Below are 18,151 nucleotides of genomic sequence, written 5' to 3'. Positions count from 1 at the left end.
GCTCCAACTCGACCACCGAACACTGCTGCCGCCTAGTGGTTAAAGGGCTCAACAGAAAACGCTGCATATTTCCTATTGGCTGATGAAACATGACGCCGAGTGGGCAAACAAGGAAATGAAAACGACGCATTTACAGGTTTTGTTTTCGATTTACTGGACCGAAGTGCAGACCTGTTACAGTTTTACCCATTAGTTTTAACAGGTAAGTTTTCTTCCACTGCTCCACGTGTCCTTAATCGAGTTACTCTTCAAAACATGGGACGTACTTCTCCACTGATATTTCGTCTGCGCGGTGGTTTAGTTTGACTTGTGCTGGCCATACAGTACTAATGCTGCCTCTTCACAGACACAATGGGTGACCTTCCTGTAAACCTGGTTTTGATTGGTGTCGGGTCCAGCTTTGCCTTCTCTGGCCTGTTTTATCATTTATACCAAGAAAAGAAAAAAGAGTTGAAAAAGCTGAAGGCAAGTACATCATTGCTTAAGTCCCTTTAACTTATAGTACAGCTCTAGTTTTATATGGATGTAAATCATTTTTCTCTTTCTTTTTTTTTTTTTTTTTTTTTAAGGAAATACCCATTTTCAAACCAGACCAACATCTGGTCCGAGTACTGAGAGCATCTCCCCACAAGCGACTTCAGTATGTCGCGATAGAAGGTACAAACCTATCTAGAAAATTAACATTTCAGTTCATGCAGTTTGAGAGGGGTTCAGTCCTGGAGCTAATTTTTAAGTTGCCTTCATGTCTGTTTGAAGGTTTGGTCCAGGCAGACGGGGAGCCTCTGGCCAGCCGGTTTGTCCCACGATGCTTTGGTGTGATTCAGAAGCTAGCTGTGGAGGAACACTGGAAATACTGGAACACTCTGACCAGGACATGGTACATAAGAGTTTGAGAACACACCAAAAACTGTCTCTTTATCAGTCTACTAGCATATTAATAACAGTTTGGTTCATTTTCCAGGAATTCTCGGACAATGAATAGGAAGGAGACCAGCAACTCGGTGCCCTTCAGCCTGGTCAGCCCTGGAGCCTACATCACTGACTTATATGTGAAGGTGCAGAACCCTTTGGAGGCCTCTGGGTGCTACCTGGAGAGGGTTTACTACAAATTAAAACGTGCTGAGGAGGGCTTGGTGAACATGGCGTTGCAGGGCCTCAGTGGGGAGAAACCTGTGGCAATGGAGGAGAGCGAGGAGCTACTGCGGGTGGGGAGCCTCGTGACAGGGTTCGGGGAGGTGGTGCTGGAGGGAAGCCAGGTGATGAGGCTGCAGGCACCACAGGACGGCCGCAAGTACATCCTGGTGCCCACTGACTACAGGAGCTTTATGGACAGACATGAGAGTTCAGCCAGCATGTGGAAGACGCTGACTGCCGTCACTGGCCTCACAGGGGCTTCTCTTCTAGCCGGGGTTATTTACAACTTAGTCGGAAAAAAGGATGACAGATCGAAGTAGGCTTGAAGAGGAGGATCCTGCAGGTTCGACGACTGCAAAAGCCGTGTCGCAGGTTTTTGGGCGTCTCAAAACTGCTTCAGGTGTTTTGTCAACTCAGCTTTACAGATTCCATAGCACGGTCACTGCTGCGACGTATTTTCTTGTCATGTTGTAACTATGGTGGACGTGAGGGGCAAAACACAACAACATTGGCCTATACACTGTTATATAATAGAGAACTTAACATTTTAAAAAACATATTAACAAAACAGAAAAAGGTAGAAAAAATATTTCCTGTTTGTGATGACACAGAACCCAAGTCAATAATGTGTTTTCTGTAACATTGTCTTGTTCAGTGTTGTAATTTATCTAAATTTCTTAATGCGTTTTGTCAAGGGTTGTTGTATTTTGCCCCTTGGGACCACCATACCAAACGGTCCACTTCAGAGAATTGTTACAACTTCTCAAACCTTTGAATGTTTTTGAAAGTCTCTGTCATACCCAAACCCTACACCTGATGATGCGAGCACAGACCGGCTATTTCACTAGGCCATAAAGGTTAGTGATGGAACAACTCAGAGCAGCGTGCAATCAATGCAGAGTATGATTTATTAACTTTAGAAGTTAAAAAAAAAAAAAAAAAAATCAATGCTACTTTATCAAGGGAATATTTTATTTTTGTAATGACTGTCTTTTTTTTAAATATAATTTTACATAAGGGCTTTTAATTTAAGGAGTTGTCAAAAATCTAATCAAGCTTTTATTTTGATGATCTCTTTGCTATTACTTTTCCATACAAGGCTTTTACTGTAAATCTGTTCAGAGAAATAATCCTCAATCCGAGATTCCAGTCCAGACAGGATGGTGTGAAATCCAAATTTACTTTGATTAAGACCATATCAATTTAGTTACTAATCTTCTACCTCTCAAATCATTGTTTTTACTCTTTTGTTTTATAAGCTGCACTCATTCTTCAGTTTGTAGAAAAACGGGCACCAAACAGTTGTAAACAATTTTTTTTTTTAAAGATGGTGGTTTTAGTTGCATGTGTAATAATAATAATAAAACCTCTTTTCAAACCTTGTATCAGCAGTTTTATCTTGAATGAGACTTGAATTATCTTGAGTTGTTGACAAAACAGTGTGACAAATGATACTTCAACATATTTCCAAGCAGTCCGAGTCTCCTTTTATTCGGAAAGTGAAATTTGTAGCACACAACCCTTATATGATGTGGCACTTTGAATTACAAATGTATTGTAGGTCAGTTTCAACTGTACAGAGCAGATCCTGCTGGTTACCAGTGGCAGAAAGCTGCTGTAGAGGGAAAACTAACTGCCCATATCACTTTATTCACACAACAGTTCTCAAGTTTTACAGAATCCTCTTTGTCCTTTTTCAAGCGCTGCTCATTATTCGCCTTCCTCCTCTGAGGACTCCTCAGCCTCCTCAAGCCACTGGATGAACTTCTGAAGCTGTTGGTGAAAAACCGACACATAAACAGAGCTGTTGGAAATTCTGCATTAATGCAACACTCTGAGGATTTTTGAAAGAGAGAGGAGGAGGGAGCTACACACAAGTCTGAGTGAACAACTGCCGTTAGAGTGAATTAAAAGGAAAGTTTACAAATGCTTAAGGCTCGGATATGGAGGACTAAACAGCACTTTCTCAAATGCATGAATGAATTAATGGATGAATTTTGAAAATACACAAATACCAATACGCAATTTATGGATTTTCTCAAACATACAGTTAAACACAATGCTACCTACAGGGTCAGGTAAGTTAGCCTGTTCATCCTTTCTAAACGAGGATACAGTTCATATAAATCACTGTCTCACTACAGTGGTGTAACAATGTCTATTTATCTGTTTATTTTTTTCTCAGTAGGTCAGGTTTGGTTACATACGCTCAGACAGATTAAATCAAAATCCATCACTGTCATTATTTAAATGCTATTTTAATGCATTGTATTCTCTATGTAAAGCATTTTGAATTACCGCTTTGTTTGAAAGGTGCAATAACCTCGTCTTGCCATAAGGAAAGCAAAGCTGCACCCCTGCACCTGCCCCCCCGCACCTACCCCCTGGTTCTTGCGGAGCTGTCTGCTCTTGTCGGTGGTGGCTCCCTGGGAGAACCAACGTAGTATCATCTCCTCCTCCAGGATCTCCAGCTGGTACATGTTCATCAGGATCTGGATGGAAAAAAACAAACAAAACCACAGCATCTTCAGCACCAGGCTTGATGGATGCAAAGTAAACTGCAGAATTACATGGTTGGTTATGTTTGATAACCAACTTCTTTTCTTGTAACCTGAGTTTGATCTTTATAAGAGTCAGCAGATTACTGACTGTACATGCTAGTGATGACTGACCCTTACCTTGACCATGGCAGCCCAGTGGCTCTCCTGCTCCAGGAAGTGCTCTTCGAAGGCAGACAGACAGTCCAGATGGTCCTGTGCTCTCTTCACATAGTTCTTAAACACTGGTGCCCATTTCTTCAATAACTGAGAGGGGGACAAAGAAAAACGACGAAACTTAATTCAAGATATTTATTTCTATCATGTCTACAGTTACATAAATGTGCTGTATAAAAATATATATATATAAAAAATCTGGTAGCTTACTCACTGGAAGGAGCACGGCAACATATTGTGATGTGGTGAGCTGAGGCCCCTGCTGCTGAAAAGGGTACTCCAGAACCACTCTGGTTAAAATCTGCATCACCTCCTTCAGACTGATATTGTAGGCGTACCTGGAGAGAAACGGTGTCCCAACCTGAATGTGCCATAGCTCTGAAAGACAGCAATAGAATTGCAAGCAATTGCAAGTTCCTCCTTACTTGAGAGAGTTGATTTCGAGTACAAGATTATCACAGCCGATGTTTTCCTCCAAGCCTCTCTGCAGAGTCCCCAGCACCTCCATCTGGAAGACTAAACATGATCAGACCAGAGAAGAAGAGTCAGACGGCAGGAAGTCTCCACCCAAGACACAAAAGGATGGCAAATGTAATTGTTCACTTATTTAAAAGAAAAACCCAGATGGCTATTTACTCATCTTCTTGTAAGGAGCTGATTATAAAGAGCACACACTCTGTTGACTCTAATATAGAGACCAACTGTAACGCTTATAACCCTGTTTCATATTTTTATATAACTATGTAATTTGGTAATTTTGGTAGTTGTCTTGAGTTTAAAAGCAACAGTTGATTTCCAAAGGAAAGACCTATTTAAACCTCAGCAAATATTCAGTCAATATTCATTTACAACAGGAAACTTTATTTTTATGTTGTTATGTTGAATGATGCCTGTAGAAAATGTCTCTTTTTCACACAGCCAATCTCCTGTGCACTGACTGAAAGACTCCGTGTTCACTAGCCTGTGATTCCCTATAATTAGTACCATATTACATTGTTCATTGTCCTAGGACATTATTAAGGAATTTCTAGACACATAAAATATGATGTAACCAGACCAACTTAAAAGAAACTGTGATAAAGTTATATTCCAAAATTACCGTAACTATTGTTAACAAAAATGACAAATACAAATGTAACAGCCTTGTAACAGTGTAATGTGACGATGTAACAGTAACAACTGAATGATCATTTTAGGAAAACGTCCCCGGAAAAGATATTAAATTGCACCATTTAAAACAGTGACATTTGACGGTGCAATAAGTCAATCAACTGCTAAAACAACAAGTCAGAAGAGTAATCTGATACTTTTCTCTGTTTTACATTATTGTAACATGAATATCAATGGGTGTAGGACTGTTGGTCAGACAAAACAACGAATGTGAAGACATCGCCTTGGGGAATTTTCACTATGATCTGACATTATAAAGACAAAAATAATGAAAATTATGATCATTTGCAGCCCCAAAGTGATCGCACCGGAAACATTAGCAAATTCACGTGAAATAAAGCAGGAACCGAGGCAGAGAATAGCTATCATCACTGGTCCTGTTGTTGGTGTTTTGTCTCTTTGGATAGTAGAGGGCAGCCATGTGGTTCCACACGCAGATAAGTTAAACGCCTTGACCCATCTCACCTTTAACATCGTCCATCTCAGGGGAGGGGATCACTGGATCGTCAGGACCATCGGGCTCGCTGTCCTCACTTTCACTCTCAGGGTCAGGGTTCAACACCAAACCTGGTGAACAAGTAACAAATAAAAGGCTTCTTGGACTTGGACTACAGCATCATGGGAAAAGCCATGCTTACAGACTCAAGGAGGCTGTCCTACCCCAGAGACACTGCGACAGCTCCTCATCCTCTGTATCATCCAGGCTGCTGGCCTTCCAGATGTAGCCTTGTCCCTCTGCTCCAACCTCTGCTGGGTTGAAAACTGGAGAACAGAAGAAAATACAGTATGAGCCACTGCTAGAAACATTGAAGCAGTTTGAGAACTTATGACTTTGTCAATACACACCTTTCTGTTTCGTTTTGTCTTTACTTTGACCAGCCTCAGCATCATCACTGAGGAATTCATCGTCATCCTCTTCCTCCTCCTCCGGATGGTGCATGGACACCACAGTGCCCTCTGGTAGAGAGATATCTGGTCCAATCACCACCTGGAAAACAGTTCAAGGGCAAATCCAAATCTGGAGATCCTACAAATTTTACCTTGTATCTGGTTGTTCAAGATTGGGTGGTGGGAAATCATCTTGGAACACAGAAACTGATGGATGGAAATTTAGAAAGAGAAATACAAGGGCCATATATGCAAGGTATCTTATCTTACCACCACGGGTCCTCCTAAATGGCACTTAAAATTGCTAAGCAAATGCTTCCAGTTCAGCAATGGCCATAAAATATTCATTTACTTTTTTTATTTACTATACTCATTTATTCATTATAGCTGGCTATTATCTAATGGAATCTGTTCAACAACAGATCTGATAAACACATTTATGGTTTGATGGAAAATTCTGCTGAAAAACATGAGATATTCCAAATTAATCAGTGCTATGTAATTGCATTTTTCTATTGACCAAAAATCAGAGAGGTGCAAACCTTCATTGCCAGAGTTACTGTTTCAATTTGTTGCTGAAGTAACTGAATCCCTCCGCAGCTCTACCACCGTCAAAATACCCTCGCAATTTAGCCGCCCCTTTTCTATAAGCTCATCATAGTTGTGTTTTTCTAAAATATTGACACAATTTAGGTGCAAACTAACAGCAGTCAACTGATTGTGAGTAGGTCTTTATAAGGAGTCCTCTGGGATGCCCCTAGCCTCTCACATACTTAGGAACCAGATCTATTGCTAAAATACTTTGCGACATATTTGTAGACCCAAAAACATAGGAGTGGAAGAAATGCGCTTATTCACTTTCTTGTTTAGAGTTCGATGAGGAGATCGATACCACTCTCATTAGCTCTTGCTTAGCTTAGGTCAAAGAATGGAAGCGGCGGGGGGGGGGGGTCAGATAGCCTGACTCTGTCCAACCTTAACAAAATCCACCTACCGGCATCTCTACAGCTCACTAATTAACACCTTATATCTCCTGTGTGTAAAGCCGTTGTGTAAAAGCGACAAGTTACGGTAACACTGGGAGTTATGCGCCCCAAATATTTTTGGCCAGGAAAGTCTCCGCTGGTTGCCAAGCAACCTCAAGGTGATGACGAGAGTGCAGGAAGTTACTACTGGCTGTAGCTTCATTTTTAACGGACAGACATGAGAGTGATATCAATCTTCTCCTCTCACTCTATCCATGAAAGCAAATATAGATGTCTAACTATTCTCAACGTATGTTTTGTCCACACGGTGGCAGATCTTTTTCTTAGGAACAATCTAGCAAACATATAAAAAGCAGGAAACCTACTAAAGAGTTATACCATGTACACTCCTGAAATGTTGTTGAATTAGCTACGCATGGAGATTTGGAGATGCCAACGTGCAAAGTTGCCTGATGCAGCTTTAACATGTAACGCAGTTCTGCAACCTCACTCGCACGATAAAACTTAACATTTTTTAACATAGTCATGCACATTCAGGACTAAGTGATGACAATACTTACATTGTATGCCAGGACACACTGTTTATTAAGCGTCACACCTTCTTTGACCTCAGCCTTGTCACAGACCACAGACTGGCTGATCACCACACTACTGGCAATGTGAACATTATTACAGATGTAGGCATGGTTCAGGATTACATTGTCACCTGTTGCAATAAAATAAGAGGAATGTTAAATCACACTTACTTTCAAACACACATTTTTCACTTTTCAATAGGGCTGGCCAGCGAGCTCACCTATAGTGCAATTGTTACCGATGACACTGTTAGAGATGTGACAGTTAGCACCGATGCTGGTGTCACAGCCAATGAGAACGTTCTCCTCCATCTGGCTGCCATGGCCCAGGCTGACTCCAGACCCTCGGTAGACATTGTGGCGTGAGTGCGTGCAGCTCCGTCCCTCCTGGTCCGTGAAGTTAGCCTCGGGGGTGAGAGGGTAGACCCATCGCCGCACAAGGTCCGATGACACCGAATCATACATGAGCAAGTTGGACACTCTGACACCGTAACCATCCTTGGTCACGTGCATGTGTATCTGGTTTCCCAGGATCTAAAGAAAGAAAATAGTTATTGCCTGAGTTTTGTAAAATAGCAGCTCAGAGTCCGAAATTTAAAACAGGATCAATATAGCTGCGTAATACCTCTTCATTGACCAAGATCCCTCTGACAAAGTCATTCCTAGTTTGGTAGTCAAAATTGTCAGTGAAGAGCTCAGCAACCTGAAAAATGAGGAAAACACCAACGTTACCGCAAACAACAAAAATGAATTTAACAGTTCCTCTGTCTGTTTTGAAACTCACCTGTGGGGAGCAGATACTGATGTGGCAGTCAAGGAGGTCATGCCTGATTTCAAACTCATCACTTCCACTGTGGAAAATGTTCTGCAAAACACAAACGGGGGCAACTGCCATTCATCAATCCAAGGCCGAATTCTGTTGAAGATGTGATATGCTACCACTGAAACTGTCTGTTACCATGGGGAACTGTAGCTTCTTCAGCCCCTGTGTCTTCTGGTAGTGTAAAATCCGCTGGCTCTTGCTGTCCATAGCAACGACGACGTCATCTTCCTCACAGCGAGACCTGTGACCAGGTGATGATTCCTTAAAGATCATCGTCATCACTGAGATGTTCTTGTCTATCTTTCGACGCTGCCTGTGTACAAGAAAAATGACACAGAACAAATATTTGGGATTAGTGCAAAGCAGTCCTGGGGATGGCTATCGTTGTCATTTCTCTTGACTATATAAAAAGAATATCTCTTACCTGTGCTCTTGCAGTGCCTGGCTGACATCAATATTTGACACCACATCTCCATAAACCAACACAAAGTCTGAGCGCACAAGGTTCTTTGCATCGACATCCCTGAGCACATCCCCCAGGGAGCGGTACAGGTCTGAGGTGATGATGTGGACTGTGTTCGGAGAGGTGGGCCGACACCACTTTGACTTTCTGTCAGGCACAGTGTCAGGTCAAAATCTTTCATTCACACCAATATCCACAGAAGACGCTCCTCACAAAGCATTAGAGAAACTTACAGTAAGTGATCCTTGATTTTACTGGCCATCCAGCAGCAGAAGACAAATGTCTCCTGCACCCCAGTGGATGTGAGGAACTCCAGGGTGTAGTCGATCATGGCAACATTACCCAGCGACAGCAAAGCCTTCATCAGTGAAAATGTGACAGGGGACGTTAGCGGTCTGAGTAAAGTAACTGTACATGATGGAAACTGAAAATAACTGCCCAGGACAATTAAACAAAACCAACACAACAGCTAAATCAAGGGCTTTAATTTTTGCATGCTCCGCTATATGAAAGTGGTTTCGTCAGTGTCAGTGCAGCTCTGTCAATGTTTACTGCACGGACAGAAGTTAGCTACCACTAGCATCCTGTTTAGCTTAGCTCGCTTGCCTACCCGCGGCTGGTCTTTGGTCACTGGGAAAAACCTCCGGTTGAAGCTGTCAGCGACTAAAACGGCCTGCAGCGGCTGCTCCTCTTCCTCCTGGTCACCTGCGCCTTTTCTACCTGAAAGAGCAGGACCCGAGCGACTCTGTTTTCCTCCTTTACCGGCCATGTTTCTGCGGGACTCCCAGGTGCTACCCAACTCTGTCGTCAGACACAACTATGGTGGCCGTGGTGGACAATCTTCATCTCGTGGCCGTAGTGTAGCTAGTGTTCGCACGTGGGATGCGGGTTTACGGGAAATTATCAAATAAATCTACAAACAAAGGGTCAATTCATTAACATACAAAAACGCGTAGAAAATAAGAAAATGGAAGACAACATAATTGTTAACAATTTACATTGCCAAGGGCCTTACACCACAGTCTTATAGGGACAGCCCTGTAGTTAACTGAACTCCATCTATCCGTGACGTTAACATAGGAGTTAGTACAGCTGTGGCAGCAGATGACTGTCAAACAGTACATCACTCACCAGTCATACTAGCTATGAATACGGTCGATGTACTGCCCCTGGGGCTCCAGGTTCACTGTGTGGCAGTTTGTTGTAATTTGACGGACTGCAAATATTGGAATATGCATCACTAAGGCATAAATGATAAGGGCATTAGGGCCGGTCCTTGAGGATCTACATCAAAATTACAATTTAGTAGCTATTAAGATGATATGGTGCATATTCCTAAATAAATTAATACTTAATAAAATCATCACAAATTAACTGACAAAGCAGACATGGAACAGGAATTAATTAATATTAGATGTCCAAACCTCAACTTTGCTGTGGGCCCAGGGCCTCCCAGCAATATAATCCAGCCCCTTATCATAAGAGAGGATACAAAACTACAATGTCCTGATGTAGATATACTTTCACTTGGATACTGATTAATAATTAAATGCACTCGTGCACATTTCTACTTTATTAAAGAAAAAAAAGTCCATTTAAAATGCACCTGAAATTTCCTCAGATGTATTTAAGTTATTTTTTGGAATTGAGGAAACTGTTGGATATGATTTTCCCCATTTGATTGTAAAAGGATGATAAATTACCCAAAAATGTTTTAATTACTATGTGCACGTGATAAAATAAAGCAAGATAACGCTTGTTTTCTGGCTGACCCTTTAATGGCTTTTGTCTGCGTACGGACAACAGTTTTTACTCTCTGATGGATGTGATGTCAAATATAGCATTATATGCTTTTTCAGCAAAAACATAAAGGAAAAATCTCTCTTTACCATCACAGGTTGACATAATTTGCATATAGTTCAGTCCCGCTGAATACTGGGAAAAATGCTCTCCATAATGTAGTTTGAGAATTACTTTATTGCAGATAAACGCACTTAAGTACATCTGAACCAACATGTTTAACTTAAACAGAGACAAAAACATCTGGCTCTTGTCATCCGAGAGTTTAGACAAGAACCTTCATTCACTGTTCTGTGAAAGCGCAACAGTTTTTCATGATGCCCTTAGCCACCTCAGGGAGTAGAACAAATTCACTGCCAGGAAACTATTGGTAGTGTTTGGTTATCTTCTTGGCATGAGCCAACACTGACTCGTATCGCAGGGTTTTGGACGTCCAGGAAGATGGAATTCCATCAAGTCCAATCTAGGAGAATTAAAACATCCCATTTTATAAACCATCATACATAAAATACTGGCATACTATTGAATCTAACAAATGTCCTACCTGAGCCCCAAGACATGCCCCAATGAAGGATCCTCGACTGCAGGTGCATCCCCCACAGCACATGGTATCTCTGATAGCCTGCTCATACTGCTTGGCTGTCAGGACTCCGTGCAGCGCTGCTTGGAACGCACCTGGCAAACCTGACAGAAAATCAGAAGGCATTTCAACCAGTTGTCTCAATATTTGTATTGCAAAAGACAGTTACCTGACTCACAGTCAGTACTTGATTACTCATCTTTGCTTATTAAGAGTAGGACCTAATAATGAAAGAAGTTAAAACAAGCTTTGTGAGGATACCTCAGGTGTTTGGAAACACAGTGGGGATTAGCTCTTGAGGAGTCCTGGATAAATTCTCCTTCACCTGATGAATGTGGCCTGAAATCAGGCAGAGAAGAAAAAAAATTGTGAACCCATATTTAACATACATCCTTGCATGTTCCTTTGACTTCAGACTGAGGAATTTAGAAACACGGCCATGTTAGAGTATGCTTAAATCATTACACACATTGTAACCATTTAATATTTTGAACGAGAAATGAGGGAGAAACAAAATGGAGAGGCTTAAATCCTTTAATCCCATGACTGTAATTTATTGAAGCAGCAATGCTTCAGCCCTCACATACCAATGACTGCTTTGTCCAGATCCTGGGGCTGCTTTCTGTTCTTGTCACTGAGCTGATCGAGCACTGTGTCCAAGGCTTTTGGATCGGGACCGTTCAGGATGAAATGCTCCAGGAACCTGGGAAATAAATCAATTTGCAATCCATAATATCATTTAATTCTAGTGTGGCCCCCATCTGGATTTAATACTAATACTTAAAATGATTTCTGCTGGGTTCTATTCCAACTTGGAGGTTTACTGTTGCACCTTTTTACTGGGTATTTTAAAATTACAGCCTCCAGGTTGCACTAACCAATGAACAAACAGACACCTACCAGATTTAATTTGCCAAATGTGAAATACTGTACCCCTTGAAGCAGCTAAAATTATCTCAATCATATGCAGCAATATTTCTTGGCACAGAACATTACAGATTGTGCATGTAGCTTTAAATTCCAAACATTATGTTAACCATTTTATGTTTAATGTGCACTGCAGTAAATTACTAAGCAAGCAATAACTACATTGAAAGAGTTTATTTTGAGGATTAAAACCATGTTAAAAGTAATGCTGTGTAGCATTTACAAGATTACTGATGAGATGTCAGAAAACTGCAACAATTTCCTAAATTAAATGCTCTAGTTGGAATTCCCAACTTTATAACATATCTGGAATTTAACTTTGTCTACCACAAGATACAGTAGATGAGTAGGTATAATTAGTAAGATGATATTAAGCTTAGTCATGATAACCACATTCTATTACAATGTATAGGCTTCTTCAAGAATGTTTTCATTCATTACACAGTCCTAGTTCTGGTCTTGTAGTGTATTTGCATCTGGACTGATGTCATAAAGTACATTAAGTCTGCACTACATTTGTTTACCTTTTAGATGTTCTATTGGTGTGTCAATGCTGTATTGAGAAGCGTACTGAATACACGATAAAGTGTTCTACCTTCCTGATTTGACTTGCAAGTAAAGGAGTTGTTTTTTTTTGCCATTTCTTAGTTACGATTCAAATCCCTGATTTGTAAATTAACTGTACCTATAATCACCAGTGGATCAGTAAAGTGAAAACATTAAAGTTAGAGTGAATCAGTGTATTAGAAAAACACACTGACCTTGCTGCTGCCAGAGTCTCTGCCACACATCCATCATTGTTCTGCGTGACACGGGTGGCCTGCTCGACCTTTTCCAGCATGTCAGGCTTTCCTGCATAAAAAGCCACCACAGGAGCCAGTTTGGCTATTCCGTCAATCTGACAGTCATTCTCACATCCTGTGGCAAATACAACACATTGGTTAGAAATGTCTCTCTTCGTAATGCCTCAGTTATAAAGCATTATTGTAACAGTGAATCAATACCAGGGCTTTACCTGTCTCCTCTTTGCCCAAATCCACATTTTTCAGGAAGGTCTTTAAACTTGCATGTCTCCATGGTCCCTCGATAGGCAGCTGTGGTCTTGGCCCTGTTATATACAGATGTACAACACCCACCAGCATTCCCACCTTAGTACGTGAAAAGTCAATGAATTCTTCATCAAAAATAATATACTGGATAGCTTTCTTACCTCCTCTCTCTCTGTAAGGGTCATTGATGGGCGAGTCATACTCTGATCCAGGGCCAAAGAATTTCAGCGTGCGCTGCTTCAGATCGTCAACATTTAGACCTGGTCAGGCAGACGAGACAGCTTAGACATGGGCAAGCGTACAACTCAAACTGTGAAGATATATGATCACAACAACTTGTTGGAACCTACAGAGAGATTTAGAGCTTGAAGAGTGTAGACAGATATACAGTTGGCTATGTTGGTGTCCCACCAGAGACAACCAGAGCCAGCCTGCACCTGACATGATACCGTGGTTGAACACTACAATAACATACTTTTTTGTAGAATTTATTTGTTAGTTCAATTTTTTTTCTTTATTGAAAGCAATAAATTGTCCTGTCTTTCATTCCCATTCGTTTATGTGGGTTTTAGAGCAACATAGTAGTCTCGGTGCTGTCTGAAAGGCTTTTCACAAGTAGAAAGAATGTAAGAACACAGCAAACATTTTAATTTTATACATGAGTATGTTCAAATTCAAAGATACTTCAAATCAGCACAACATAACAGCTACTGGGGGCCTCTTCAGTCTATAGGAATTAACTAGAGCTTCGAAAAATCTCATAGGCATTAAAAGATGAACTACGATGGGGAGTGCACACCTGATCGCACAATTTTCTTTCCACAAACATGTTTATGTCAAATAGAAACTAAGTTTAACTCGCATTAAAATGGTCATCAAATGTAAAGGTCTGAAGGGACCCTGAGGAAGAAGGAGAAGCAAGCCTACCTCCACATTCAGACAGGGACTCCAGCAGGACAAACGCCTGGTCTCCATAGCAGCTCTGCTGGCCCGTCTGCCTCCTGTAGAACGGGTTGGCGGACTCAGAGCGGAATTCAGGGTTTGGATCCTGAGCCAGAATCGCCTGCAGCTTCTGGAGGTCATATACCCAGTGGAGGGGCTGCGCTGTAGGTACAAGCCATAAAGTCAATTAAATTCCGAACAATACCAGAGGTTACTCGAAATTAAATGGCTAGCTGTGATGAAAAGTGTATATGATTCGTAGTAGAGGTGTTACAAGATGCCAAAACACTGGCATTGTTTTTAGGGCACTCTACTGGCAACATAAGATATGATGTAAGACTACAGCATGACAGACTTTTATTATTATTACCTGCTGCATCTGCAACGGCTGATCCGACAATGGCTCCTATCGCTCTGTTAGCCAGAGCTGAGGCCATCTATGACAACACGTAGAGTATTATTGCAATTTAGAAGAATGGTTTCATTTTCAACTTAAAAAAATGAATGGTTAATTGAATTATAGCAGAAAGGAATCGACAAATAACCAACTTTCTGAAAATGCATTCAAAACAACTTGATAACTGATTCTTTGCATAAGTCAGTTACTTGTTGTGTATCTCCATTTTATATCACTGTAAAGTAAATATCTTGGGGTTTTTGGACTGAACAAAACATTGACATTTTTGACAATTCTATGACATTTTAGAGACTAAACGATTAATTTATTAATCATTACAATAAACAACAGATTAATCAATAATAAAATATATATATACTATATTTCAAGCCCCTTTTGCAGTGTCTGCAGGATACTTTCTAATATTTTTTTCAACTATTACGACACAAGTGTTACATAAAGTGTACATAACGTACCTCATTAGATTTTTAACTAACTGGCAGAGGGCAGTCTGATCTTATCTCCACTCTACTACCTTTCCTCCTTCAGTTCACAGGCTGCGATATTTGTTTTCCCATCCGAGGTGAGCGAAGACCCGCCCCCACCCTGCCTCTGATTGGCTCTGACCCTGGTATTTTGGTCTAACCTTAACCATCTCACCACTCCTCATGCCGAAAACCTAACCAGCCAAGCCAATCAGAAGTACAGTAGGGCGGGTCTTCTTCCACCTCAGGTGGGGAAAAAATATCGCTGACAGGCTCAATACAACTTAAAAGCGACTACCATTAGTACCTTATGACGTGAATGCACCATTGGTTATCTCTTTTCAAGTTGTAGCTACAACAATGACCTGGGCTAAGTAGCAGTTACAGAGTCAGCGGTACTTTTTAAACAATGTAGACTGCTAGCTAATGTAAGCTAGTTTTTGTCATAAATATTGGCGAACATTGAGAAGTCTTACCTTAGACTCCGTTTAATGTATATGTACGAACTAACTAACCGAGGTCGTACTACAGCTTGTTTCGACTCCCAACACCTCCTGTTGGCGAACTATGTCGATTTTACGCAACCATATATTAAATACAGTCTGCGTGTTGTTCCAACGACATGTTATGGAATGGCTATGTCTTTAGCACCGCCCACAGGGAAGCAACAAGATAACCCCGCCCCCCTCAGGAGTCTATGGTTTTGTAAGAAAGATATGCTGACCAACTGAACAGACTGAAAGAAATATGTCTTTTCGGTATAATATTTTAGCATGTATGTGTTACATGTAGGTTTTAATGAGACAAAGCTATATATGATATTATATGATATTATATTATATGATATTATATGATATGATATTATATTATATTATATTATATTATATATTTTGAATTTCATATATATATATATATATATCCAAAACACTAACAAATGGACAATGAAAAAAAAAAACGGGGCTCAAAGAGTCAGAGCTCAGTTAGGCTTTTGGACGTAGTTTAGATTTAAGTAGAGAGCGCCCTCTACTGAGAAGGAGAGGTAAGTGCTGCAGATATAGGTGAAAGGAACTGAATTAGTTCCCTCTCCTGGACAAATCCATTATATAGAGGAAGTCCACCTATATTAGGAACCAGTATCAGATCAGATGACAAACAGTTGACCTCTCACAGTCAAGGAGCCTGTCAGTTTTTGAAGAAAACAAAAATGTATTACAGTATATTGAAATAACCACGGTAAGGTGACTTACGCAGTGGAAGTGGGTTAATTAAAAGGATTTTATTTAAGTATTAAAAGCATTTTTTTTTAAATGTTCTTATGAGTTACCCACAAAAGTCAAACTGTATATGATTTATTGTTTGGTAAGTCATATCACTTAGTCATTCTTGGTCTACGAGACTATGTTTGCTTTTATTTTTCATTAAATCATTTATACAGCAGGTTATATGGATGTTAATGTTTGTTGAACTGAGAAGACATGAAGGAGAGTAGACCCATATGTCCCAGATGGGTGTAATGGGAATCATGAGCTATCAAGAATACAACAGTCAGCATGTAAGTGTCTGGTTTGTAAAACCTGCAGAAACTGAACAATCGTTTGGATATAATACAGCCTCAGTGTTTTTGTATGTCAAATAGTAAATTTATGTCAAATAGTAAAGGCAGTAAAGGCAGAAAACTGTGGGTTTGCACTTCAGGCACTTCAGAGTTTAAGCTCCTGCTGTGACATCGTTGATTGGGATGTTGCCAAAAGTGTGACACGCTTGAAAGTTTCAGCTCATAGAGAACAGCTGAGTAGATTAAAAACAATGCAATTCAAAACTTAGAGATAGCTATATAAAAAATATATATAAAAAGCATATATTACATGCTGCTAGTGGTTTGAGTACATTCAAAAACATCCAATAATGAACTTGGGTGTGTGGATACAACACATTTAATTGCTCTTAGCATTTATGCCACACATGCATAAACTGACTTCTCAAATCTTTTTTAATTCAGATATAGGAACTGAAAATTGTTGTGGAAGCTGTCACGGAGGACCTAACATCACTCCACGAGGTGTAAATGAAACTCCATTGAAACACTCCCCCGTCATTTTGAGCCTCTATCTCATATCGTTTTTACGAGATGCTTCCAGTAACACAGAAGGCCACAGTTCAGCTTGACTTCTCGCAGTCACTGACACATTCGCCACCACGCACACAAGCAGTCAGTGCATCTTTAACTCTTCCTTTCAAGCAAAATCTTTCCACCTTAGTACTGTAGGCTTGCATGTCTTGCCACAGAAAAGTGGGGTGAGACGCCTACGTGTGCCATGAAGCCTGTATTTATTTATGGATATTTATTTATAGCTTACCTCTTCCCTTTCAATTTGTAAAGTAATATCACACACGATCATCTCAAGCACACATGCACAGGACACACTGTATGTATCAGGCTCAGACTCAAAAGATTTTAAAACTCTAAGCTCTGTAAACCCTTGTGTTTCACTTTCTTCTTGAGTCAGGGCTACGTGACACATATGCACTGAATCCTCAGCAGGTGCACCATCCTCTCCTCTCCACTCTCTCTTCTCCTTTCCATGTCCCTGAGTGACCCAGCTCCACATTCTAGCACTGAGACGATGCCAGGAGCAGCAAATTAGAAACCAGCACCCCCTCCTGATATGTACTTCTCTGTTCTACGTCCATTATTTTTAGCTGGGTTTCCAAGCCTCCGTCTACACTTAATATGGAAAAAGAGTGCTTCATATTCGCAGCCACCTCTAAAGCCATCACATCACTCCTTCTTAATTTGGTATGAAGCAGACGGGCTTTCAAGCAACTGTTATCAGGCGCCCTGACTGAAACACACACATCCCATCCTCCTTAATCTCTTTATGCCTTGCACATGCACCATTTCCCTCCACTTCCATCACTGTCTTCCCCTGTCCTCAGTCTGGATGGAGAGAGAAGGAGAGAAGGTTGGTCTTCATCTCCTCACTCCGCCCACTTTTGCAGGTCTGTAACACACACTCACGCTTGCACACCTACACACAAAGCTGTCACCACAGCAACCGTAATGGCCCACGCCTCATCTTTCCCGTGCTCAGTTACACCCCACATAGACACATACTAACCTCTAAGTCAAACTTAGCCCAACCTCTCTTGCACCCTGTGCCCCACGGCCAGTTGCCCATGTGGGGTTTTTAATAAGGTGGATGCAGGAGTTGGTCTTG

General features: G+C 40.9%; 3 protein-coding genes across 4 annotated transcripts; 1 reads left to right on the top strand and 2 right to left on the bottom strand.

Moving 5' to 3' along the window:
- The first annotated feature begins 64 nt into the window (after positions 1-64).
- LOC120798577 (mitochondrial ubiquitin ligase activator of nfkb 1-A) lies at positions 65-2,495 on the top strand. Its single transcript, XM_040142955.1, has 5 exons — positions 65-202; positions 347-465; positions 570-657; positions 757-877; positions 962-2,495. Exons 2-5 carry the CDS (start codon positions 352-354, stop codon positions 1,452-1,454), a joined length of 816 nt encoding a protein of 271 aa, XP_039998889.1. The 5' UTR covers positions 65-202; positions 347-351; the 3' UTR covers positions 1,455-2,495.
- A 299-nt stretch (positions 2,496-2,794) lies between these two features.
- eif2b5 (eukaryotic translation initiation factor 2B, subunit 5 epsilon) lies at positions 2,795-10,241 on the bottom strand. Of its 2 annotated transcripts, XM_040142951.1 has the most exons (17): positions 10,178-10,241; positions 9,364-9,666; positions 8,987-9,111; positions 8,715-8,900; positions 8,426-8,603; positions 8,252-8,332; positions 8,093-8,170; positions 7,689-8,001; positions 7,453-7,598; positions 5,865-6,006; positions 5,679-5,780; positions 5,484-5,585; positions 4,274-4,364; positions 4,063-4,186; positions 3,813-3,938; positions 3,516-3,626; positions 2,795-2,907 (listed from the first exon to the last, which is right to left on the bottom strand). In XM_040142951.1, the coding sequence occupies exons 2-17, from the start codon at positions 9,520-9,522 to the stop codon at positions 2,845-2,847; spliced, it is 2,127 nt and encodes a 708-aa protein (XP_039998885.1). In that variant the 5' UTR covers positions 9,523-9,666; positions 10,178-10,241; the 3' UTR covers positions 2,795-2,844. The 2 variants fall into 2 exon arrangements, with proteins under 2 accessions (XP_039998885.1, XP_039998884.1); XM_040142950.1 differs by lacking the exon at positions 10,178-10,241 and having other exon boundaries at positions 9,364-9,831.
- A 471-nt stretch (positions 10,242-10,712) lies between these two features.
- LOC120799487 (crystallin J1A-like) lies at positions 10,713-15,599 on the bottom strand. Its single transcript, XM_040144726.1, has 10 exons — positions 15,410-15,599; positions 14,422-14,488; positions 14,037-14,213; positions 13,271-13,369; positions 13,076-13,168; positions 12,822-12,978; positions 11,721-11,836; positions 11,395-11,472; positions 11,098-11,237; positions 10,713-11,016 (listed from the first exon to the last, which is right to left on the bottom strand). The coding sequence occupies exons 2-10, from the start codon at positions 14,486-14,488 to the stop codon at positions 10,918-10,920; spliced, it is 1,026 nt and encodes a 341-aa protein (XP_040000660.1). The 5' UTR covers positions 15,410-15,599; the 3' UTR covers positions 10,713-10,917.
- Positions 15,600-18,151: the final 2,552 nt, after the last annotated feature.

Source organism: Xiphias gladius, chromosome 14 (assembly GCF_016859285.1).
Source record: "Xiphias gladius isolate SHS-SW01 ecotype Sanya breed wild chromosome 14, ASM1685928v1, whole genome shotgun sequence".
Lineage (NCBI taxonomy): Eukaryota > Metazoa > Chordata > Actinopteri > Istiophoriformes > Xiphiidae > Xiphias > Xiphias gladius.
This window is presented reverse-complemented; position numbering and strand designations above follow the sequence as displayed.